Genomic DNA, 24,967 nt, shown 5'->3' with positions numbered 1-24,967 from the left:
ATTAAATATAATTGTAAGTACACACAATTTGAAAATCAATATGATCACATTTACTTGGATTTATAAACATCTAGTTCATCTTGGAGCCATCATGAAATCTTAGATGTATTTACATAAGTCAGCCACAAGGTGTCTCTGTTCACTAACATTATTGTGTCCACAGAAGTTTGACAAAGGCAAAAGTAAGTCAGAAATTAGTTTTTTTTAAAATTATTTAAATACATGATTTATGTTTGTTTGAGTCTTTGAAGACAAGTAAGTGTCAATTTGCAGAGGTTTTCAGTAAAAGAAAGTGTGAACATGATTCCTAACCTCCTTATCGGCCCCTTTCTCCAGCCATTCTCCATCATTTCACTACAAATCCAGAATTATCCAACTAGCAAAAAGTTTCACTGCATCGAGAGTCTGATATAATATCTTAGAGAACAGAGGGAATCTGCACAAAAGACCTGTAATTTATTACCCAATCCACCCAAAGCACCACCGAATCTGTGCAGTCTCAGTGGAGTAAATTGTGAAATCGCTGACTCAGGAGCCAAATTATAAATGAAATGACTGTAAACCATAGGAGACAAACTACCTCAGTCCTCAGGTTTGAAAAAGCCATCACTCCATTTTGAAAACGATTTTAAGAATAACTTTATACTGACTGGAAAAGAAGGGATACATATTGCAGCAGTTCATCTTGCCCTGAAATATCATCATCTTTACTTTACAGTTTTATAAAATGCAACCCGGGACAATGAGAAATAACTCCCCACTTCTAAAGCTCTCATATAAATAAAGGAATAAAGATTATGCAAAAACCACAGGTGGGATTACCACGAAATTTGATGGAAAGGATGTAGTCAGGAAATAACTCTTAAATAAATTTTGGTGCAGATTTGAATCCAGGTATATATTTTCACGTTCTTTAACATTGTGGGATTTTCAAAATGTTCTTTGATTTCTCTAAAAATAATTTATTGATCTTGATGAGGGGGACTGATTAGTGCAATGAGTGTGTGTTATTTGGTGCAGATGCAAATAAAAATCTGGATCTAATGGATTTCAATGTGGTTTCATACGGGGGGGGGGGGCTTGTGTCAGCCACATATGGGGCCAGAAACCTGTAACTGTCACCAAAGTGTGGCTGAGATAATGTGGATTCAGTGCAGGTTCTCAACAATTTACATGTAATCTTCGATAGTTTCAGATCCGTGTCCAAATGAACATAACGGATGGTTTGCTCTCTGCTGAGCGTCATTCCAGTTTGAACATTAGCTTCGTCTTTGGTTCTTCAGAGTGAAACTAATTATCCAACTCTTCCTGCACTCTTTGATTTGTGCACCCCGGTGGAGCTGCAAGGTTGTGACTGCTTCTTTTTTTTCCCCTTTTGACACTTGTTAAAAAAAAACAACGTAACCCAAGTGACAGTGTGACAGTGATCTCCCTTAACGAAGGGGACTCGGGGTCGCGTGGATGACTGGCATCATGTGTGACTATGTGTGCAAGCTGTTCTCTCGCTGTGACTGGGGACAAGAAAATTAATTTCTTATTTGTTCCCTATTGCTGTCTCTCTCTCACACACACACACACACACACACACACACACACACACACACACACACACACACACACGTGCACACATGTGCACATGTGCAAACACTCAGCAGTCTGATCAGCACCATGAAGCTCGCAGATCAAAGACTGAGAGAACACAAAAGAGCAGCAGGACATGAGCCAGGGAGCAGGGGTCTGTTTCCTAATGCACAACAACAACAAGAAGCAGGAGAAGAACACTGCAGCTCGGAACAGAGTACAACAACAAAAAACACAACAATTGCACCATCTGCTGCAATGATGCAACAACGGCAGAGTGCAACAACGGCAAAAAGCTACTGGAAGTTTGTTAGCGTCAAACTGACAGCTGACAGCTGACACTAACACCGACACTTAACAGCAATGTCTGACTTCTCCGGGAAAGCTCCACCGTCAAACCAGTGAGCCAGGAAAAGAAAAACGGAGCAAAGCTGCAGGATGGTAACAATCGACGGGATGTTGGTGTGCTTAAGATATAATTCTCCAAATAAGTAGTTCCTTTCATGATTTCATAGATTTCCTGTGAGGGTGAACTTTAATGCCCCATGTTGAGAGCAGTGGTGTGAGGATCATGGGACAGACTGACAGGCTGGCGACGCTTTGTTTGAGCGTGCATATCTCTGTGTACCTGTGTGTGCACGCACGCTAAAAGTTGCCAATCCCATGATGGACTACAGAGCTGGAACGCATTCACTGAGCGAGACACAGGCAAACAGACATGGTGCCGTTCTGTCTGTGCAGCCCTCTCACTCAGGAAGGCTGCAAATAAACTGAGCATACAGACTGTCACGTGCACAGGTGGACGCACACACACACACAAAGACTAATAGTCAACCAGATGTACATACAAACCCCTGATTGGAATTCATGCATTGTGGACCTATGTGCACAGAACCCCCCACACCCCACACACACACACACCTGTCCATCAGTCCCTATGGTGCCTCCGCAGTCGGTGAGCAGCTCGGACATGTGGTAGTAGCTGGTGAACTCCCAGAGACAGGCCTCCAGGTTGAGGTTCCTGTAGAAGCGCAGCGTGCTGTTCCCCCGCAGAGCGCCGCTGAACTGATAGGGCGCCATGTCTCCCATGCTCTCGGGGCTGCCCGTCGAAGCGGTGATGAAGCCGTGGCCGGTGGTGACCTCGCTGTGGTCGAGCAGGTTGGAGCAGCGGTGGTTTCCGACGCGAGTTCCGTCGGGGCTGAGGGTCAGGTCAAAGTTCATGAGCGGCCGAGTGGAGATGACCGGCAGCATGCCTGCGAGACAGAGAGAGGGGAGGTGATACCGAGCGCCCCCGACTATCTTTGATGCAAAATGATTATTTCAGAAACTTGGAAGGGAAGACATAGTTGAGCGGGGGGGAGACGTGGAGATTGGAATGAAAAAACAAAAAGCAGGGGAGCAAGGAGGAAGGAAACCTGGTGGAGACAAGGCAGAAGCAAACTGATTAAAAATCAAGAAGGGAATGTTAAGTAGCGAGGTGTGCTGGAGGCTTTCTACGCCGAGGGTTCGACAAAACCAGGAGAGATCTATATTCTGGCTGTCACGCTCCTGAGGATCCCCAGACGTGAATATTACACACACACTACATCACACTTCATCCGTGGTACGAGTCCTGCCTCCAGCTCCCACCTACCATCGATGTGAGGCATGGTAACAGTCACTTTGATGAGGTTGGGGTGTTGCGGGTCGTCTGTGCCCGTGTAGCGCAGCTTGGCGGAGAAGGGCTCGGCGCCAACGGTCCCCATCTTACGTGGTTGACACATACCTTTAGTTTTTGACAGGGGAGACGAGGAGACAAGGTCAAACTGAGCGTCTATGATTAGAGCTGATAAATCCATGTGTAGTTATTTGACATTACAGTGGATCACACAGTAAAAAAAAAACATTTCTCATAACCTGCCTGATCCATTACTGAGTCAGGTAGCAATTTCCATATTTCTAAGAATACCTTGCTACCACCCGGAGAGAGAGAGAGAGAGAGAGAGAGAGAGAGAATGCTTTCAGGATTTGTGGGTGGAGGGAGCGGAGCATAAGTAATAGCATAGCAACGGCAGCATTTGAGGGAAGTCTGAGAGCTGTGACCCCCTCAAAGCTCTTAGCTTGTAGCAGCATTGCATTATGGTTTATTGCAGGCAAAGCAAATGGTGTCTCTGCCTCTTCTACCATGTATTCATCCCCCTATAGTTTCATAAACGGTCACATTTACCCGAGTACAGGACTGAAATATTGTACTTTCTACTCCAATACATTTATTGGATAGTTTTATTCTGCAGATTAAGATTTTACATCCACATGATGATCTTTTACAATATGGAAAATTGCTGAAATAGCGGCTTCAATATTAGTTTGAATGAGCGGGTACGATCTCCTGTGAGAAGTGTGGAACTGACGGAGAGTCGCACCTTCAGTTGTCAGAATCAGGTGCAGCGAGTTGAAGAGTGAAGCTGAACTGTAGCTCAGTTAAAAGGACTAAGAAGTTATTAAAAACCAGAGTTTATCTCCAATATTCAGCAGGACACTTTTAAAATATGAAGAATTCAGAAGAGAGTTTGGTGGATTTGTTACAGCAGCAGCTCTTCTGGTTCAGGAAGTTGGGGATTGTGGGTAATAGCCACTGTTCAGTTGTGTTTCAGTTCAAAGAGAGGGAACACGAAGACAGATCTCTGGCTTTGTTTTTTCTCCAGATTTTATCGACATGATGCTTTAAAGATTAAATTAAATTAGCTTTGAATTTGATTGACACATTATTACATCAGAAATTTAAATCCGATATCATGACGATAGATACTCAAGTTTTTCTAATACTTACTGTATGAACTTAAATCAAGTCACATTTTGATTGTGGGCATTTTGCTTTTAATGGGGTATTTTTTCATTGAGGATATGAACTTGTCTCCATCTTAATTCAGACGTACTGCTGTTAAAATCTTCATTTAAAAATATATATTTCTTTTATATCTTCTGTATTTTCAGGACTCTTCGTTCACATGTGTTATCCCTGAACAGTCACAACGCTACGAGAACAAAGCTCTGTTGATTGATTCCACATCCCTGTTTAATTCCTTCTCTGGAAAAATGGAAACATAACTGGAAACACAGAGCAAATGCTTATTGCACTGTCCTCACCTTCCTCCTGGCTGACAGCGACAATGGGGCTGCTGAGCTCCAAACCCTCGTCCCCATTAGAATTAACAGCCCTGGCAGCACACTGGACCCGGGAGCCTGCCTGGAAGTAGACCGAGTCCAGCGTGATCATCTTGGAGGAGGTGAAGAAAGTGTCAAAGTCCACCTCCCTCATGGGGCTGGTGACGCCGTCCGGGCCGGCTGGAGCGCTGATGAGCCAGCGGTAGCGGGTCAAGGTGTTGTTGATGTGCTCGCTGACGCAGATAGAGCCCGTCTTGTCGTAGTCTGGGTACTTGGTGTTGCACGCCTGGACAGCGGATAAGGAACACGGCAGCAGTTGGCGGGCGGGGAGGGACAGCGGAGAGATGGGGAAGATACAGCAGATGCCGGAGGAAAAAGAGGAAAGAGAGGAGGCGAATACAAATGAGTGACTGTTGCCATGGAGATCGAAATGTTTAAGTGAGTTGTGTTCGTGTATTTGACTTCCTGTTGACACGGCACCTAATTGTGCAGCACTCAACACTCTTATTTTGATAAGAGTACTTCACTTTGTCTTTGTGGGGGAACCTCCTACACATCTGACCCCAACACACACACACACACACACACACACACACACACACACACACACACACACACACAGCATTCACCTGAGAGACAAATTACTTAACACATCAGGAAAATCTCAGTGTCTCACTGAGCCTGTATTCAAGAGTGGAAGTGATCTCCTGTGGATAAAAGCCCTGACGCTGTGGCCTACTAAACTGTGTAATGTGCCTGACTGGCAAACAGTGGAAGGACACTTTAACTTTGACACAAGAAAAGCTGAAGTACTGAGGGTTAATAATGTGCCCCCCACTCCCAGAGGATGAGGGTCCTGATGAGGTCCTGCAGGTTGGAGCCAATTCCAGCTGACATTGAGTGAGTGAGTGGGAAGTGTACACCTTGCACAGGTCGCTAGCTTATCACAGGGCTGACATATAGACTCTCACATTCAAATCTATAGGTAATTTAGAGTCTCCTGGTAACCTAACCCCAATATGCACTCCACACAGACAGACCCTATATCTTTTTATAGACTGTATAAAGATGGACAACACGACAGCTCTCCAAAAGTCACGTTAAATCATCTCGACCAGCCTCTGGTGGAAAGCTGTATGAATATAATGTATAAAAATAGTAATGGTTCCTGTCGTTTTGGGACGATGTTATCACACACGGGTACAAGAGCAGGAAGAAGACATGTGTCATCCATCTTTACATACGGTCTATGTTTCAAATCAAGAAGCATCTTGCTGTGAGACAGTGCTCCGCCATCCGCCCTAATTCAAGATGTCATCAAAGCCGCTTGTGTTCCTGAACATTGTTCTGTCAGCTTGACTCACTGTCACACAGATGACAGGGTAGCCGGCTGGTGGGCGGAGGTTGTCTGGTGTCCTGGCGACGTTGTCGTAATGGAGGAGAGACACCACATGAGGCAAGGAGGGGAAGGTGACGTCAGCCATGCTGTTGGTCTCCTCGATGTAAACGATGACTTTAGTAACCTGAACAAGAGAAAAAGAGATTTAATGAGAACTAACCGATACAGACATCAGGAATAACATTCGTGATTTACAATCCTTCAGTCGTGGTTGATTCATGGTTTCTCTTTTTCCTCTGTGCCTCTTTTCTCCTGCTTTCTGTTCTTCTTTCCTCGTGCGATCTATTATTCATTGTGCAATGTTTTCATGACTCTTTCAGCTACAACTACAGTAAGTGCTGTTGTTGTCTGGGCTGGGATAACCTTGTAAAAAGAGATCCCTGATTTCAGTGGGACCGACCCGGATAAATGTGAGTCAGATCAAAAAAAAGAAAAAAGCGACAGTTTTCTCTCTCTCTTTTCCTTTTTTTTTTATCTCTTTCATTTTTCATCAAGCTGAAATTCCATCACTGTCTGTTTGGATTTCGTGCGACAGCTGTGTGATGGTTATTCATGAACACATCCTGACCTGAGTTTCAGCCACCATGTTCTCATCCGGCTTCAGGTGGAGAGTGAAGGCTTCCCTCATCTCTCTGATGCCGTCGAACAGCACCTCCACCTCCACCACATGCTCCTTATCCCCCTGTCGGAACTCAATGTCTGGACACACAAAGACACACAGGAATAGTGGGAAAAATTCTTAGATGTATATACAAGACACTACAAAGCAAAAACAGATACTTTTTTTAGGTGATAATAAAGTCAGATTACACCAAAAGTTTTGCTTTCTAGAAAAAGTATTCAAAGATTAGACTAATTTATATTTTATTGCCTCAGAGTAATATATCTCTTTGCAGGTGTCTATGGGGCCAAAGGTGGTCCGTCTCCTTACGACATAAGTAATAGAGCTTTGCATCAGAAATGTGCTGCACTGGAGAAATGTTGTGCAAAAATGAGATATTCAAAGCTGAATGATTCAAAACTGCAGGGAGATTTGCACAATTTGAGCAGCGGGTAGTCAGGTATGATTTGAATAGACCAAATGTATTCACATAAATATTTCAGGCCTTGATTAAGCCAAGAAAGGTTCAGTGCACTAAAAGCCGAGCGGAGAGAAGAAGATTTCACTCTGCTGACAAAGCATGAAGAATACGGAATAAATCAATCAAAAAAATTAGATGACCCTCCACTGGACATCTGAGGAAATAGTCCCCCACCCCCCCGTAAGGATGAAATTACAAATCAGTGACCCCTGCCCAAATAAATCGCTATGACCAATTTCATTAGTTCAATATTCCTATGGGGAGCCTTGTTTCACACAAGTCAAAATGTCTCATATGAGCTATAGGAGGAAGAAGGAAGAATGAAGAAAGAAGAAGGAGGAGGAGGAGGAGGAGGAGGAGGAGGAGGAGGAGGAAAAGAAGATGATGAAGAATAAACGAAGAATAGAAGAAGAGAAAGAAGAAGAAGAGAAAGAGAAGAGGAGGAAGAAAGTTAAGAAGATGAAGGAGGAGGATGAGAAGAATAAGAAGCTGAACAAGAGAAAGATGGAGAAGAAGAAGATTAGGGAGGAGGAGAAAGAAGAAGACTAAGAATATGACAAAGAGGAGGAAAAAGATCAAGTAGATGAAGGAGGAGGATAAGGAGAAGGAAAAGAAGACATAGAAGAAGGAGAAGTAGAGGAGGAAGAAGATGAGGGAGGGAGGGAGATGAGGAGAAGCAGAAGAAGTAGGAGAAGAATATTAGGAGGGAGGAGGAAGAAGATTGAGAAGAAGACAAAGAGGAGGAAGAAGATGAAGGAGGAGGATGAGGAGAAGACAAAGAAGAAGAAGGATGAGGAGAAATGAAGATGGAGATGGAGAAGGAGGAGGAGAAGAAGAAGAAGAGGAAGAAGAGGGAGGGGAGATCATGACCATTTTTCCTGCCTGGCGGAGGAATACATTCACAAGTCCATAATCATTGTTAACATTACACTGTGTTTGTAAACATACGTGGATGTGTGTCAGTCTTACCTTGAGACACGGGGAAGTAGTCCTCTCCGGAGACCGCCGACCCGTCTTTGGTGTGAACCCGCACCACTGACACCTTGGACGTGTCTCCCACTCGTACCACAGGGATCCTCACGGTCGCCACGGCTCCGGCCTCTTTCGGTTCACTAACACTGAACTTGGTTGCCAAGAAGCGGATGATGGGTTCTACGGCACAAAGAGAAGGATAGAGATTTAACAAAAAGACAACAACATGTATGATTATGGATGTAAACTTTTCTCCATCTCACTTACTGTCAGCTGTGTCCTTGATTTTCACCAGGGTCTCTTTCAGGACTCCCACTGACGCACCAAACTGAGAGTTGCTCTTCGGGTTTCCTAAGACCAACCGCAGCTCCTCTCCTTCTTCATACATCGTGTCGTCAACCAGTGACAGAACGCAGAGCTTCTCCACTTCGCCTGCAGTGCACAGCAAGAACATGTCAGGAAATTTGAGGTGAAAGAAAAGATAGCATGAATTCTACAATGATTTCTTTTCTTTCTTTAGCATATCATGTTTTATTTAAATAATTATTTCCCGTTTTGCTTCCCTTTGGAAGCTGTTAAATATATTTTGCAGCAAAACACAAAAAACTAAAAGTGACAGCACAGCGTGAAAGGTGTTGAACAACGAACTGGATTTTTGCAAAAGTTGTGTGACAAAAAAGAAACAGTAATTCCTGGATGAGCTGTTTATTTAATTAAAAAGGTGCAAACATTAAGGAGAAGAAACTTTGAAAAGAAAGGGATGAACTGTTTGGTGGAATTGTGAGATCACTGGAGTACCTGGTAAGAAAGTGATGATGGATGTGTCCGTGTTGGGCCGTTCATCAAAGTCGGAGGCGACCTGCGCGGAGCCCTGACGGGTGTAGCAGCGAACGGTGGATTTGTGTGTGATGTCGCCGCTGCGGTACACCGTCACCGCGATCTGGCCGTCGCTCTCCTCTCCAGAGTACACCGGCTCGCGGAACTGGACCTTTGGCACTGTCAGTCAACAGGAGGGTTAGATCATCGCATGTGAGTCAAGTGGTTTCAACAAGCAAATCCAGTAACAAAGCCTCAACAAGTTTTTTTTCTTTATTAAAATCGGTAATTAATGTTGTGAAACTATAAAAAAAGTTATTGTTGAGTTGTTTTCAGTAAATTGTGTAAATAAGTGTGAAACAAATTCCCATGACAAACTTAAAAACAATGTTTCTAAGACATTAATACTCTTTGAGACTTTCATTTAGTTTTTTCCAACATTTGGAGAAGTTCATTATGCAAAAACTAAAATGCATTTTATACATATGGTACATTTTTCATGGAAAATATGATAAAACTTATAGATTATTGGAAAACAAGAATCTACAGTCATGCCAGGGGCTCTGTGAGGCTTTACTTTAGGCTAAATGTTAGCATCTGTATGTTAAAATGCTCAGCATCTTAATTTATTAATGTTATCATGCTAATATTTGCTAATAAGCACTAAATAAGAAGTAAAGCCATAGCTCAGGGGGACCATAAAACCTTGAAATGGAAATTCTTAATTGAACTAGGTAAAAAGTCAAAGATCACCACAGTTACCACAATACATCCCGAGGGAAAACATATATCTGCACTTGTTGTATGTGAAAAAGATTCTACATATAAACTCACAGTCAGACACAGAGTCGTTGATGAAGACCGTAGCCTTCCCGGGTTCTCCCAGGATGCCGTGCACTGGCATACGTAATCCCAGGTCGAAGGTCTCGGTCCCCTCCAGCTCCGGCTGTCCCAGGTCATCCAGGATGGAGACCCTGAAAGTCTGCATGCTGACGCCCGGGGCAAAGTCCAGGTTACGGCTGATGCCCATGTAGTCGATGCCGGCTAGAGGAAGGCCAGGGGGCGAGGGGGAAAGGTCAGACAAAATTACAACGATAAGAAGCTGACTTGATGGAGAAAGATGGTTGTTATTTGTAAATGTATATATGAGCTTACCCTCCGCAGAGACAGGCTCTGCCTTGCGAGAGCGGACAGTGACTGTGCCGGACTTGGACAGATCGGTTCCCGTCCTCCACACTTTGACCTCCACGTACCCGTCACTCTCATCCACATGATACTGTGACTCTCCAAAGTAAAACACTGGAGCTGGGGTGCAAAGAAAAAGCAATAAGGAAATAATAAAACCAGGAGTACGTCAGTGTTATCGCCAAACACCAAAAAGGGGTTATGTTTTCAACCTTTTCCATTAGTTGGTTGGTTTTTATGTTTGTTTGGTTGTAATTAAGATAATGCAGAAACTACAGGACGGATTCCCACAAAACTTGGTGGAAGGATGTGCTATGGGTCAGGGAAGAGCCTATGAAATATTGGTGCAGATCCAGATCCTTTTGTTTTTCAACATTTTCACCAATTTCCCAGGATATAATTAATGGGTCTTGATGAAAAAAATCATTAAGGGAACTATTATCTATAGCTGTGTGTAATTTGGTGTAGCTTAATTAAATTTAAGGGGACTGCTCCTCTGACTGCTGACTTCTAGTTTGCTCATAATATTGTTTTATTCACACTTTTGGTTCATATTTTGCTGTTTGTTATCATGTCCCTGTTGTTCGTTGATATCATTTCACTGTGGTTGAAATCCTGCCTTGAACTTCCAGACTGTTTTATATGCAAAATACTTTAATACATATTTGAGTACAGGAGAAATGTAGTTCTGTTAGTTCTCACGTTGCTTTGAAGCTGAATGTCGATGCCCTTCAACGTTAATACGATCCGACCTTTGTGGCTGAGTTCCCTGCTACTGTGTTATTTGACTCCTTGTTCAGTCGCAGTGTTACTTGTCTTATCTTCTTCTTCATGCACCTGCTGCATCATTAGACCTGTCGGCAGCCACACGCACGCTGACATTGTTCATTTGTAAAACCAGCAGCCGACACCGGGGTCAAACAGCGACAGCACATGAGTCTGAAGTTAAACTGCAGGGTGGGGGTGACCTTTAACCTTCCTTGGCCTCTGCTCTGACCTCAGTCTTTATCGTTCCTCTGACAGAAACCACAAAGTATTTAAATGACGACAGCTCTGAAAAACAAGGCTCAGATGCATGTGTGTGTGTGTGTCTCATTTCCCTGAGTGTGGCATCGTGAGATAGTGAGACGGAGAGAACGCGGCCCTCTAGACTGCTCAAAGGCTCGTTTGAACTGGCATTGTTTCCTGAGGCAGCAAAGGAGAGGCAGTCCAATGAGTATTTGACAGCTTCATCTCTTGCAAACCCCCCCCTCCCTCTGTCACGTCCAAAAAAATGACAGAATAAAAGTTCTTCTGTCTCCATTTTAAGATGCCTCTCTCTCTCTCTCTCTCTTTCTCGGCTCCTCTCTTATATTCTGGCATATAATCCAAAAATAGCGAGCGTATTATCATTTTTTTGTGTCATGATCAAACACTCGGAGTCCAGATTGAGTTTTTTTTTCTGAATATTACTTTTACTGATGTATGAACTTTCATATTTTATTTAAACTGGGCCAGATAACAAAAGCTAAGCCTAGTGTACATAATGAGGGGAGTGAGGGGAAATTACTGCAGTTACATTGTGACTCTGACGCCTGACAATATCCAGCGAGGATCACACATCAAGTGCGGTCGTTTCATCTAAAGACTTGTCTCCTCCGTGCACCTGTCTCTCTCTTGTAGCGTTTCCTCCTACACAGCCGGCTTCACCTCACAGATGAAGCGCCGTTTGTCATGCAAATACTATTTTTTTTTTATGTATTTACACAGCTGCAGAGTAAAATGGGGAATTACAGATTGTGTAGGTGGGTTAAAAACATCTGACCAAATACAAGGGTAAATACTGTGGGGGCTAGTGAAGGTGCGATTATCACAGCGTGGGCTCAGCGATGATACCGGATACATGTTGTTTTTCAGTAAAACGTTATATTTTATCTACTCTGCCGCACAGGAAACCTCTGCTCGGGCGCTAATACATGTCTGTTTTCACACGTGTCCCAACTGGGCGCACGACGAAAACATTCTTGACACCATGAGAGGGAGTTGAGTGATGACTGATGAGCGAGAGCTGCATCCTCTCTGCTGCCTCCGGGGGCCACGCTTTGCTTTATCACTCTGAAGTGTGTGTGAGGGCTGGGGGTGGGGGGGGGGGAGGTGTAAAGCCAAATTGTGATAATTACCACATGTGCATGTTTGTAGACATTCGTGTGTCACTGCACCTTTAAACACAGTTTATGGCGCATTCTCAGCTGCGCTCCGGAGAAGGGCCCTTGCTTTTTTGAAGGAGCTGACAAATGAGATCTTACCAGTTTGCATGTAAATACCACCCCCGAGGCTGAGGGGCTTTTCTTTCAGTTAAATACTTCGCACTGGTGCATGTCGCTTACATGTGAGGGATCATGCAAGGATTAAGAGGGTTGGAAATTCAAAAAGAAAAGTTTTGCGACATGCATCATGTTTTAATTCATGTTTTCGGACTGTTTTCTAATATTTGCTTTTTAATTGTTAACCTTTTTCAGGCCCAGGCATGATTTTTCCTATTGCTTTTGAATTTAAAATTCAGTTTTGTGTTGCAAAACTAAGCGAAAATCAAAGGAATTGTCACAATTAGCTCCTTGTATGGTTAAAGACGGAACAATATGCCCATCCATCAATTCATCCATGTGGCGAATTGCGGTTAACATTGGGAAAGAGATGAGGTACCTCGCTGTGCAGGTCAGCAGCCAATCACAGGGCCGACATAGAAAGATAAAACCCTCCACATTCACATCTACAAACATGTTTTGAGTCTCCAGTTAACCTAACCTCAATCTGCATGTCTTTGGACTGTGGGAGGAAGCAGCAGAAAACCCACGCAGACAAGAACCCTCTCGCTGTGAGGTGACGGTGCTAACCACCACTTGTATGTAAAGTAGAAACATTTGTAATTCAAATTACATGTATTTTTTTAATGAGTGGAATGTGTTGCCTTGCAATGGGGGCGGCTGCGGCTCAGGAGGTATCGCGGGTCATCTGCAAATTGGAAGGTTGGAGGATCGATCCCCAGCTCCTCCAGTCCACGTCAAAGTCTCCCTGGGCAAGAAACTGAACCACGTATTGCCCCCTATGATGGATGTATCATCAACGTGTCTGCGTGTTAGAGAAGTGCTATTTAAAGAAGTGCTGTGAACTGTAGTGTAAAGCACTTAGAGTGATCGTTAAGTCTAGAGAAGCGTGGATAAAATGCAGTCAATTCCTCTTACGATGACAATAAGCGAAACGCAATCTCTCCATTTCTAAGTCTGCTGCAATTTACCTCCTAACAGTGGAAAATAATAATTTACAGCGAGGGCACAACGTGAAGAATAGTTTCTTTAAGTGTGTGGACAACAGCAAGGCCGCCCTAGAATTGATATGGAGGACTGGGTCGCCGAAGAAATACTCCAAGCTAATCTACAATTCTACAAGCTGTGGCCGTATGTACCCGGGCGAGTGAGCCCGAGTGTCCTCTCTCCTTGGCAGGGTACAAGGAGATGACAACACTCACTTTGAGTCAGGGAGTGCAGCCATGCGGAGCGCGGCACGCAGGGAGACAGGTACTGTAGAGTTTAATCTGATAAAGTACTAAATCTAGCAGACACCCCTGGGCCCTTTTTTTTTTTTTTCTCCGCTTAAGTGAGAGAAAGACTGTATATGTGAGAACGGAGAGGGAGAGAGCGGTGGTGGCGGAGGAATAGATGGAAGCAGAGCAGCAGACTGAACTTGACTTTGACCTGGGGGAAGGAAAAATAGGGCTCGAGCAAGTACTGGCAGTCACACTTAGAGTTGCTCAAGTGCTTTTCTCCCCTATTACCTTTGATGCCTGAGTTTGAGGTGCAGCGTTCACACAGGCTGCCCAGACAGAAGCAAATGAGCACACATGCACAGCAGACGCATGCGGACATGTATACAAGTAAACACGGAGCGCCGTGGCTCCTGTCTCGCCTCCCCCCCGGGAGCTGGGGATGAACTGAAGTGAGGGAGGCTGCAGCTTGAGTGGCTGGGTGCAGGTATTAGAGCACTGGCAGACGGTGCTCTATCCTTTGGGAGGCTAAAAATGACACATCATCTCTCACTGGAGTTTGGCTTTCACAAACACATTTCCATGTCTTTGAACTCAGCACCATGAGTCTTCTGACAATTTACTAACAATCAGAGAGTGTGTCATGCTTTCTTGTTAACTAGTCCCAAGATGCCTCCACACACAGACACACACACAAATATTCAATTTGGCACAGTTGTTTGTATCCTTAAATAAGTATTCCATTGTAAGTCCATTGTTTCATTTATCAACCTGACAGTAAAATGACAGCTCTGCACTGACATGTTTCTTTATGTTACAAACATATTCTGGCGAAAGGAAAAGAGCTACTGAGGAGGAAGTGTGAGAGTCTACAAAAGGAAATAACTGTCATCAACAAAAACATGTTTTAGGCTGAGGAGATATGCAATATTCTGGTGGACTGTATATTTAGAGCGCTATTTCCACTCTGATGAGGAACCTGTGAGGTCAGAACATAGACTGTATATAAAGATGGACGATTCATCTCCACTTCCTCCCACTATAGAAAAACAAAGCCAAAATATCCCAGACACGAATGCTGCCATCTTCAACAGATGATGACATTTAGAGATTCGTCTCTGCTGTCAATCCTGACGTCTCATCTTGTTTTCATAGCATCGAATGACTAATTAAAATCGAACTCATCAGAAAAATCTCTTGCGTGATAAGAACAACCTGAAATGACTGAAACCATCTTTGAGAAATGTATTTTCACATTTATTTGGACTTTATAGGTTGGCCCATGTCCCATCCACTAACATGGAGAAGACAGGGTTTATGATGAGAGTGGCTGAAATACACTTTCTTTAATTTCCTCTGTAGTTATTCAAAGCTAAATGTAGACACTAATTTGCAGCTGTAAAACATGACAAGTGTCGAGAGAACACTCGAATTGAAAGAATTAAAAATATGATTCAATTTGTATCTGAAACGTTTCTTTGCTGATGCATCATCCTCAGAACTCAAGTTAAAACACTGGTCAGCACTGTGGCGCTTCAAGTGTGGCTTGGTTTTCACTAACACAAAACCAGGGCAATCTTTACAGTCTTCATTTGTTTTGATAGATGATCAATAGAGGCGCTCGCAGACCTTCACAAAGACAGCCCCAGTCTACAAGGACAGGAAAAAACTTTTCTTCACTCTCTCCGTATGGCTCTTTGTTAAATTGCTGGTATTTGACCGAAATTTATTGCACTGCAGCTCCGCTCATCCTTCATCTCCAGGAAGAAAGTATGAATTTTAGTGCAACAATCTATAGCATGGCATTTAACAAAAAACCTTGAGCCGGGACATTCAATCTCTCCAAGTCTATAAAGTAAATCAATGCAGAATAGTGAGATGGTGGAGAGCGCCTGTAGATTGGAACAGGTATTTCCCAGCAGGCTTCTCTGTGCCCAGATAAATCTCCTCCACATATCTCCACCTTTCAGAAGAAGTGATATACTTTGTCCGTACGATGTAACGTGATGAAACTAGACATGGGGGGGGACATGTGTGTGATAATACAGTCCCTCCGGAGCCCTGTGTGGCTCTCTGTAATTAAAGACTCTCTGAATGACGGCGAGTGTTATTCCATCCGTCTCCAGCGAGCGCAGCTAGGGTTTCTGTCAGCGTGTTCTCAGCGCTCTTATCCTACATGGCTCAACACCCGGTAGGTTTGTAAACAAGCTTAATTAAGAGATGTTCGGTGATATCAAGGCTCTGGTGACAATTCAAAACACCAGAACTTCGAGCCCTGCGAATTCACACCCACAAACTGTTTTCACATGTGACTCTGAGCCTGCATATATGCATGTGTTATTTAACCTTACAGCAACACGCACACATGCACCGCATTAGGCAGATATGAATTAAATCTTCTCAACCTCTCTTTGGAGATGAAATGTGTTTTTGCAAAGTTCACTACGCCCTCTCATCCATGTGATTTGGGTACAGCACGTTCAGGGGGAGAAAAAAGAGTTTAAACAGAGTTTGATTTGAAAGTTTTCTCTATAAAGTTATTCTGGCTTTCACAAAAAGATCAGTGGATATAGAAACTGGGGGAAGTAAGAAACTGAGACATCACAGAGGAAAAGGCTGGATCTCACATCATGTTACCTCTGCCAAGGAGGTTATGTTTTTTATCTGCGTTTGTTTGGTTTATTGGTCTGATACTTAGCAGCATTCCACAAAAACTAAAGGAAATATTACCACCAAACTTAGTGGAAGGACAGGACATGGGCCAAGAGAGAAACCAGTATATTTAGGTGAGGATTCCATTAAGGGGATGGATCCAGGATTTTTTCTTAACTTTAAATGAATTGATCTTGAAAAAAATCTGGAATATTTAGGAGACAGATATCTACGAGTGTGTGTACTGACGTACTTTCTAATTTGGGAAAATAGTGGCTGAGAAATGGGGGCAACAAAGATGTCAGCAGATGTTTTTCATGTTAATTCACACACAAAGACCTACCGTCATCCATATCCTCCAAGATGTTGACTTTGGAGGTGGGGTAGTGTTTCCCCAGACGTCCCCCGACAGGCAGCGACAACGTGACATTGAAGCTCTCGTCTCCCTCGTACAGAGAGTCGTCGATGATCATCACGCGACACTGCTTCTCCCTCTCCCCCTTGTCGAAGCGGAGGATGCTGCCGTGCTCCTCCGGACGGGAGATGTAGTCGGAGTAGGACAGGACGGTGGTGGGGATCGTTCCCGAGGCAGATCCTTCAGAGAGGTGAGGACAGAGGGGAGTGTGACGACATTTCAAACATTTCAAACATTTCAGTTATTGAAAATGCATCATTAGAACATAATGTATTTTTAAATGGCGTCAGAAAACTGGAGCCCTCAGCACATATAATGGTTTTTTAAACAGCATCTCTTATTTTGGGAATACTGAGTGATCAGCTTCAGGCACATATTTATCTATAATGGATTCACCGCATTTGAAGTCGGAATTTTTAGATACATATTCAGACTCAGCTGACTTTGATGTAAAGAAAAAAGTGATGTGACGAAGTTTAAAAAATTCAAAACACATCAAGGAACAAACAACTTCATCTTTAACAAATGCTGCAGGTAGCCTGTCAGGCAATCAGCAATAACCTGCACGGCTCCCTTTCACTTTATTGAAATTCAGACTGTTAAAGCAGCCATTATGGCAGGTGAAGGTTCGACCTTTTAATTACAGTAAGTGCTTCAGGTCAGTTTTAATATGAGAACACAAAGGGAACAGACCAACCCCCGCATTTAAACCTTTTTTGTCATTTAACAAAAGCACCTTAATTATTCTAATCAGTGAATTAATTATCTCTGCACTTTTAGCTCCGTTTATTTCATGCATGAGGGCATGCGGGATAAAATCTCTCACTTTTCACACATTGTCACCAGCTGCAAGTAAACAATTAAAAATAATTTGTGTTGTCCCAAAGTGAGTAGGAGCTGTGGTCGAGTTTAAATGGAAGCTGATCTGAATAAACTACGAAGCGGATTTTACAGCCGATTGTGACCGAGCTCATGCTGCTTCGTTTTATTTGTGAAATGTAAATGTGAGGTGAACTGCCTCTCTCCCGCTGCACTGCTGTGTTTCAAAGACACTACATCGTACACACTGGTTTATTTACATTAAACTATAACAATATGTACGGCAGCATTAAATTGACTTAGAAAGACTCTTGAGCAGAAAGTTAAAGGGGAATTCTGGCATTTTTCAAGCATGGTAGATGTTGTGTGTGCATTTGTAAGATTTGTACGCACAGCAATAGAAATGGGTGAAAGTATGATCATGTATTATATTATTAAATAATTTATTTATATGATAAGATGCAAATTTTCCATCTATACCTGAGATTCATAAATTATGCACATAAGTACCTGTGGACAAAACGTGTGCATCAAGATTTTTCAATAATAACTTCCAACTCCATTTCATATGTTCAAAGCCAGCAGACAGCGGTGGGGTTGGACTGAGGATAAACGGGTTATGCGAGGTGAGAAAAGGCTCGTCCGTACCCTGCTGTGTGTAGCAGACCACCATGAGCTCCTGGCTGATGTCTCCACTGCGGTGCACCGGGATGAAAAGCTCCCCGGCATCCTCCTGCACCGAGTGGGTCTGCTCGGGGAAGAACACAGTCGACTCTGCGGAGGAGAAGAGAGAATAAGTGGGGGGGAGTCACGGGGGGGAAAAAAATAAAAGGGTAATGATATGTATAACAATCTGCAAAAAAATCCACAGTGCATTAGGCCATCATGGACTGGTACAGGCTTTTGTTCTGGCTCCGCATTAGTGAGCCTCAGTTGCTATATATTTTTTTATTCAGATCCATTGAAGTGGTGATCCTGCAGCGTACTTATTCGTATTCAAAAATAACTCTCCATCAGTTTCCAGTTTGACGCAACCAGAGGTGCTCTTCAAAGAGACCCCTGCTGAAAGTTTCTCTTACTGCCTCGTGTGTCGCAGGCTATTACACATGCGAGGCCCTCGGTTCATCCCACAGAGCGACCCAGCCGGGAGTTTCACGTATCGACAGCTCTATCCACGGAGGGGTCAGCCGAGCCATCACTCTTATTCTCTTTCTCACTCTCCCCCACGCCTGTCTGCATCTCTGAGAGGCGTCTGTGATTGAGAGAGAGACTTAGAGCCAGTGAAAGCATCATCTATCAAAGCAGAGAACTTACGGGCATTATAGAAACAATAAATGTTGGAGCTACTTTCCACAGACGCGCAGGGACCAATAAAAAATACAGCTCGGACCGACTCTCAGCTCATCACAGATCTTCTTGTGAGTGCGCTCCCTTCCTGCTCTCTCCCTTTAAGCGAGAGAATGAATGAATGAATGAGGGATGGGAACGGAGAGACACTTGTGGCTTGGTTGGCGAAACCCAAAACTTGCATTACAAAGGCGAACGTGTGAGCATGAGAAGAAAAGAAAAAACACAATAAAAACAGACGGGGACATTTGACTCAACACCCAGCGTAAAAGGAGATCAACACCTGAGATGATTCTTTGAGATGAAGTCATCAACAAACACAATCTTCCACACCGCAGGGGGTCCAACATTGCTCTTTTCTCTTGGTAACAAATCGTCCTCTCTCCTCTCAGTCTTCTCCCCTCGCTTCCATTTCTTCTTTCTGTCCGTGCCCACAATTTGTCCCTCCCTGGGGGGGCGTAGGGGGCTCGTAGCAGGGGATTAGGGTCCTCTGCTTACCTATTCCGCACACACACTACATATGTGCGTGCACTCACAAGTTTGTGCAGCTGTATTTGTCGGGGCGCTGCATTGAATATTATACGCGGTGGACGGCCTAACCTGAATTCTAACCTTAACCAGGACCTCAGACATGATGTTTTGCCTCATAAGGCTTCAGTCTCCATGAGGACGACTGGTCCCGACAAGGTGGGTGTTTATGCCACAAGTCCCAAAGTGCAGGAACATCCACACACACACACACACCCCTGATTTTTCCCCTCTCGCCAAATCACACCTCCTCTCCTCGCAGCTCTTTTTACAGTTCACCTCACATTTCGTTCTTCTAGTGCCTCTAAGTCCACCCAAGATTTTAAAAAAGCAAATTTCCAGCCAAGTGGGTCAAGTTCCCCTCTTGGATACAGTCACTTTAAAACATTAATGTGGATAAAAAAAGACACATGTTTTTGCAGAGGGTGTTAAAACCGTGGACGGCTGCACCTGATCCTGTGACTCTCTTGGCAAAAAGAAGAAAAAACTGTACAACAATCAAACAAATATTTCTACGCTGTCTCCATTATTGATCTTTTCATGAATAATCTAAGGATGCAGGGATAGTTTGTTTCTGGCTGTTTGCAACGCTGGTTATTTCCCATCAGCTAAATACCTCAAATGTAACTGTGAAGGTAAACAAATGAACCGATCACACCATGTAACCTAACACAGTTCAATGCAACAGCTCCACAAGATGCACTCGCTGGTTTTATGTGCACTACATTAGTCAACAGATTTCCCGTCCTAACTGAGACAAAGCTCCCGTAATTACAGAAGAACCGACTGCAGCTGGCCTTGTGGCTTCACACTCAAACATGACCACAGAGGGAGCAGTTGTTCATCATTTAGTGCAGTGACCTTGACGCAAAATGTGGTAGAGCAACAGCCCCACTGATATATAGTGTCCTTGCTGTGGAGAAAGCAAGAAAGATACCACCGATTATGGCAAGATGCTGCAGCAAACAGTCTAACAGCAGGCTACCACCTTCATCTTTACTCAGCATTGTGCATGAATTATATATGAAAGAAAGTCATAAAGTTTTGGAGGAGGAAAGCCAGACTATCACACCCTGTAATTACACAAAGTTTGTTATTGCCGCAGCACTTAGAATGGGTGTACCATAGGCCAGTGCAGATGGGTGGTGGAGAGCACGCATTCTAAGAAAGAGAAAACAATACAGAAGAGCTGCGGGGTGTTCATGCAGATAAACAGAGACCGTCCACGCAGTGAGAACAAATCCAGCTTGTTATGCTCCCTTTAATATTGGTTAAAGCTTCGTGATCCGCTCTAGAGCTGATATTAGCCTAGCTGATATGTCCCCTCGGGAGGGAATCTCCAGGCTAACCAGGAGACCAGACAAAGCCTGTTCTCATCATTAGCGAACGAAGCCGGGGTACAGCTAACGCCACCGGCACTGCCAGAGCTTCGCTGGCCCATTAGAGTACAGAGTGGCACATCTCTGTCACATTAAAAAAATCTCTGGAGATGATAGAAAACCAACCGAATAACCCCCCCCCATACCCTCCGCACACAACATAATTAACCCACAGGGGAGGACAGATTGAAAAGGACGCGTGTGAGGGGAAGAGGAGGCGAGAGAGATCAAGTCACAGCAAAAAGAGAGAGAGAGAGAGAACGAGAAGACAAATGAGTGTGATGAAAGCAGCTGTTGTGTGTCACAGTAATGGAACCAGTGGTTTTCTATGGTTTTTTTCTGCTTGCACATCTATAATTACTCTAAAGTTGCACAGGGCTCGGTAGTAATGTATACACAAAGAACTCAATGTAAAAACTCTCAGAAGGGAAAATGTTGCCTTGACGGAGAAGAGGAGCGAGTTTGTCGCGCGACTCGATATTCTATTAATTTTACGATTTTCAGGCAACGACGAAAACACAGAGGATGAAAGAGAGTGGGAAAGAAAAGACTTTTATGCCACTGTTTCTTTGAGATAGTTTATAACCATTAGGGGCCATGCAAGTTACTTTGAAAGGCTAAGCTCGGCCTATTGATAACATTTTAATTTGTCCTGACAATAATATTCAAATTATGCTGCTTTTTATTGGGTTTTTAGAAGCAAATCTTCTACTCAGTAAAAAGCAAAATACAACAAATCTCTGCCGGCTGTCATGTCAAAAGGATATTCCTCCTCATTGCCTGCAGGGCAGATTTGACATGAAAGGATATCTACAGAAGTCAATGTTAATATTGACAATTCTTCATTCTGTTGAAGTTGACTGACAAAAAAGCGATATATGGTAAAGCGCTGTGTATTTTTCATGGCTGTGTAGCAGGAATTCTTGAGTGGCAGCTGGGATCCGGTGCTGTGTACATTATAGATGTCAGTCAGTGTTCGCGCAGCCGCTCCTGTTTGTTCAGGTGAGCAAAGCAAAAACCGATTTGTTTATATTGTATTATCTTGTATTTTCAATCCTCCGTATTGTTTCCCCATAGAGCGTTCATTTGATTTTCATTTTGAATAATGGAAGCGGAATAGGGACAAAATCTGAATAAACAAATATTGGCATGCAGCCGCCAATCAACTGTCATATACAGAAACGTTTGGGCATCCCTGTAATAGATTAATATTTCCAACACCTAATATTCTGCATTTGTATCCATTTCACTCAGTTCCAGTCCATTATCTATACCGCTCATCCTTTGATGGTCCCAGGGGGGCTGGAGTCAATCCCCCATTGGGCGAGAGGAGGGGCAGAGTACAAAGACAACAACCATTCACAACCCTACACAGGGAGAACATGAGAACTGACTCCCTCCTGTTCCATCTCAGACACCGATGCAGCCGTCTGCCCTTTTGACATCATTTTGGAGAATATGATACACGCACTCGACTTATTACGAGGTGCTCAGCTGTCAATCATGACGTTTCACCCAATTCTTATATCATCAAATATCCAATTAAAACGTTTAATTTCTTTGTTTGGTCCATGTCCCATTAACTAGCATTGAGGAGTGGTTAATGATCTATACTGTGACCAGCCACCAGGAGGGAATCAGGGAGATTTGGCTTCACTTTTTTCGAGATCCGACATGTTGTCCATCTTTATTTACAGTGTGTGATCCAATCCCAAAACTTTCTGCTAAACACAATCACAGTATCTAGAAATGCTTTATTCCAGGACAGGAAATCATCTGAGACCAAATGTGCACAAATAATTCACAACAAGTAATCGCATCTCTTTTACTTAAATAAAAGAGGCAACACCACAGTGTAGAAATAGTCTCTCACAAGCTAAAGTCTCGTATTCATAATTTATCAGCTGATTATATTTTGCATGAATAATTTGAAACCGCATCTAAAGCTGTCAGATAAATGCGGCGGAATAAAAAAGTACAATAATTGTCTCGGAAATGTGCTGGAGTTGAGGTATTAAGGAGCGTAAAATAACCCTTAAAACTGTAAGCACAGTACTTGAGTAAATGTTTTCAGTTACAATATAGTCAAGTATCTAAATGAAGGTTATGATATTTGCGGGAGATGTACCGACCGTCGCTGGGGTCCAGGATCTCCACTGTTGCTGTGGCGGGAAACTCCATCACTGCCATCACCGGCTCGGAAAGCAAAATCTGGAAGGTCTCCGCCTGCTCGTACTTCCCATCAGTGAGGATCCGGACCCGCCACGTGGCTCTGGTCTGCCCCGGGTTGAACTGGACCTGCCTCTGGGACTTACCCTTGAAATCCTCGTCCTTCTTTGCACTGCCGTCCTGGGTGCCGATGCCTGAGGGACGGACGTGGAGGGGAAAAGAGAGAGACACAAAGAGAGTAGGCCGGGTGAGTAATAAAGTTTGAGAAAAAAAAAAGATGAAGTGGAGACAAAGCAAAGAAAACGACCATGAAAATGTGTCAGGCAGGAGAGAGAGAAACAGATGAAAAGCAGATAACATATTCACACCCTTTAATGTTGCTCAGAAAGAGGTGTGAAATGAGCGCTGCATCTGTTTTTCTTCACTGATCACTTACAGAGCCTCCGAAATGTGTGAAATGAATTTGTGACTGAGGCGTTTAAATAAACATATTCACCTCACCGAGATGGATTAGCTCCCACGGCTGTTTGGTATGTACGTGTGTGTGTGTGTGTGTCTCTTCTCTTCCCTCTTCAAATGTCTCTTATTTCATTTATAATGAGTCTTTTCATGTGAATCCACTTTACAGAGATCTGTCTCACACTCAGGCTCATCGACACACCTTCTTCAAAGCAGGAGAGCGACTGGGTTTCGGATAAAACACACATCAAGGAAGCCCAGGTGGGATAAGCCACACACAATAACGTGTTACATTCGGAAATGTGCTGTTCATCTCCCTCTGTCTGCATTCATAGAACAGCGTGAGCAGATACGGGCCTGTCTGCTTGATGCATGTTCTTGTAAATTAAAAGGATTTGTTTCCCTGTTTTTTCTCAAGCAGTCGAAAGAGAGCAGTGACAAACAGACTCGGAGAGAAGTGACAAACACACGGAGACTCGATGCATTAAGTCTCACACACAGCGAGAGCTGAGAGGTGAGTGTTGTATGCAAATAATAAGCTGACGATAATCACACGTGCAGAGATACAAACTTTAACTCTGATTTCTGTTACTGTACTTGTGAGGATCTCGTGTGATTTTAATTATTTACAGTATAGTGAGGGAAGCTGTGAGGAAAAACTCAAGGATTGTTATAAAAGGCTTTTGATGTTAAATGTTGCTTTGTCTGGGTTTATTTTTTTTTGCAGTTTTTCTGTTTTTACAACTGGCACAAATGTGCTGCAGATGGAGTAGTGAGGTTTGACCACAATACATTTTTTATAGGTTGTCAAAGACTCACTGTTCCGGACAAGTTTCTACAACAACAATAACAACGGAGCTCACAGAGGTCCAGAGAAACTGGTGGTCTCCACGGCTCATATCTCACATTTGACCCAAGCATCATATTAAATCTAACACCCTCTGTTTCCTCTGCGTTTGCTCAACGTGAAAGACTAATGATGCTGCTAGTCCTCGCTGCAACTGCACTCACACAGTGCACTGCGCTGCTAAAAGTCTTTTCAGGAGCCGAGTGTAAGGTTCACTAGCTGAGCAGTCACACGAGCTGAGCCTAGTTCGAGCTGCGCCGACAGCAGCGTGAAAGAAACACACAACTATAGAAAGGATTTCAGGCTCGATTGATTGGGCACTTCTGTGGCCATTTGTGCTAATGGTGTGGTCACTTTACAGAATTGTTTTATTCAATGTGAAATATCATGATGCCTTGATCAGTAGATTGTGGATTCGGAAACTTCAGGTCAGGCTCGGCTAACGTTCTCTCTGGCTTGGTCAAGTTGGGACATAGAATTGGAGTCCGAGCAGAACTCTAATCAGTTAATCTGTAAGAAACGCTACATGTCTGTGACCTCAATATGTAAATTAAAATAAAAGACGAAAGACAATCAGAGTCAACGATGTTATACTTATATTCAGGTTCATAATTTGAGTTTGTTGTTACGTGAAAAAGGAAAAGCTCCCTTTA

General features: G+C 43.5%; 1 protein-coding gene across 1 annotated transcript in view; it reads right to left on the bottom strand.

Annotated features, from left to right (window-relative positions):
* The window catches only part of frem2a (FRAS1 related extracellular matrix 2a), a 58,694-nt gene that overhangs the window by 5,343 nt on the left and 28,384 nt on the right, over positions 1-24,967 (bottom strand). Inside the window, exons 4-16 of the mRNA XM_047343313.1 lie at positions 22,972-23,202; positions 18,234-18,359; positions 16,695-16,946; positions 10,150-10,299; positions 9,829-10,038; positions 8,977-9,174; positions 8,446-8,610; positions 8,176-8,358; positions 6,693-6,823; positions 6,090-6,248; positions 4,708-5,011; positions 3,215-3,346; positions 2,503-2,834 (exon numbers count right to left, since the gene is read on the bottom strand). Of these exons, the coding sequence (XP_047199269.1) occupies positions 2,503-2,834; positions 3,215-3,346; positions 4,708-5,011; positions 6,090-6,248; positions 6,693-6,823; positions 8,176-8,358; positions 8,446-8,610; positions 8,977-9,174; positions 9,829-10,038; positions 10,150-10,299; positions 16,695-16,946; positions 18,234-18,359; positions 22,972-23,202 (2,573 nt within the window). The remainder of the gene's footprint in view (positions 1-2,502; positions 2,835-3,214; positions 3,347-4,707; positions 5,012-6,089; positions 6,249-6,692; positions 6,824-8,175; positions 8,359-8,445; positions 8,611-8,976; positions 9,175-9,828; positions 10,039-10,149; positions 10,300-16,694; positions 16,947-18,233; positions 18,360-22,971; positions 23,203-24,967) is intronic.

The sequence above is a fragment of the Hippoglossus stenolepis genome, chromosome 15 (genome assembly GCF_022539355.2).
Source record: "Hippoglossus stenolepis isolate QCI-W04-F060 chromosome 15, HSTE1.2, whole genome shotgun sequence".
Classification (NCBI taxonomy): Eukaryota; Metazoa; Chordata; class Actinopteri; order Pleuronectiformes; family Pleuronectidae; genus Hippoglossus; species Hippoglossus stenolepis.
This window is presented reverse-complemented; position numbering and strand designations above follow the sequence as displayed.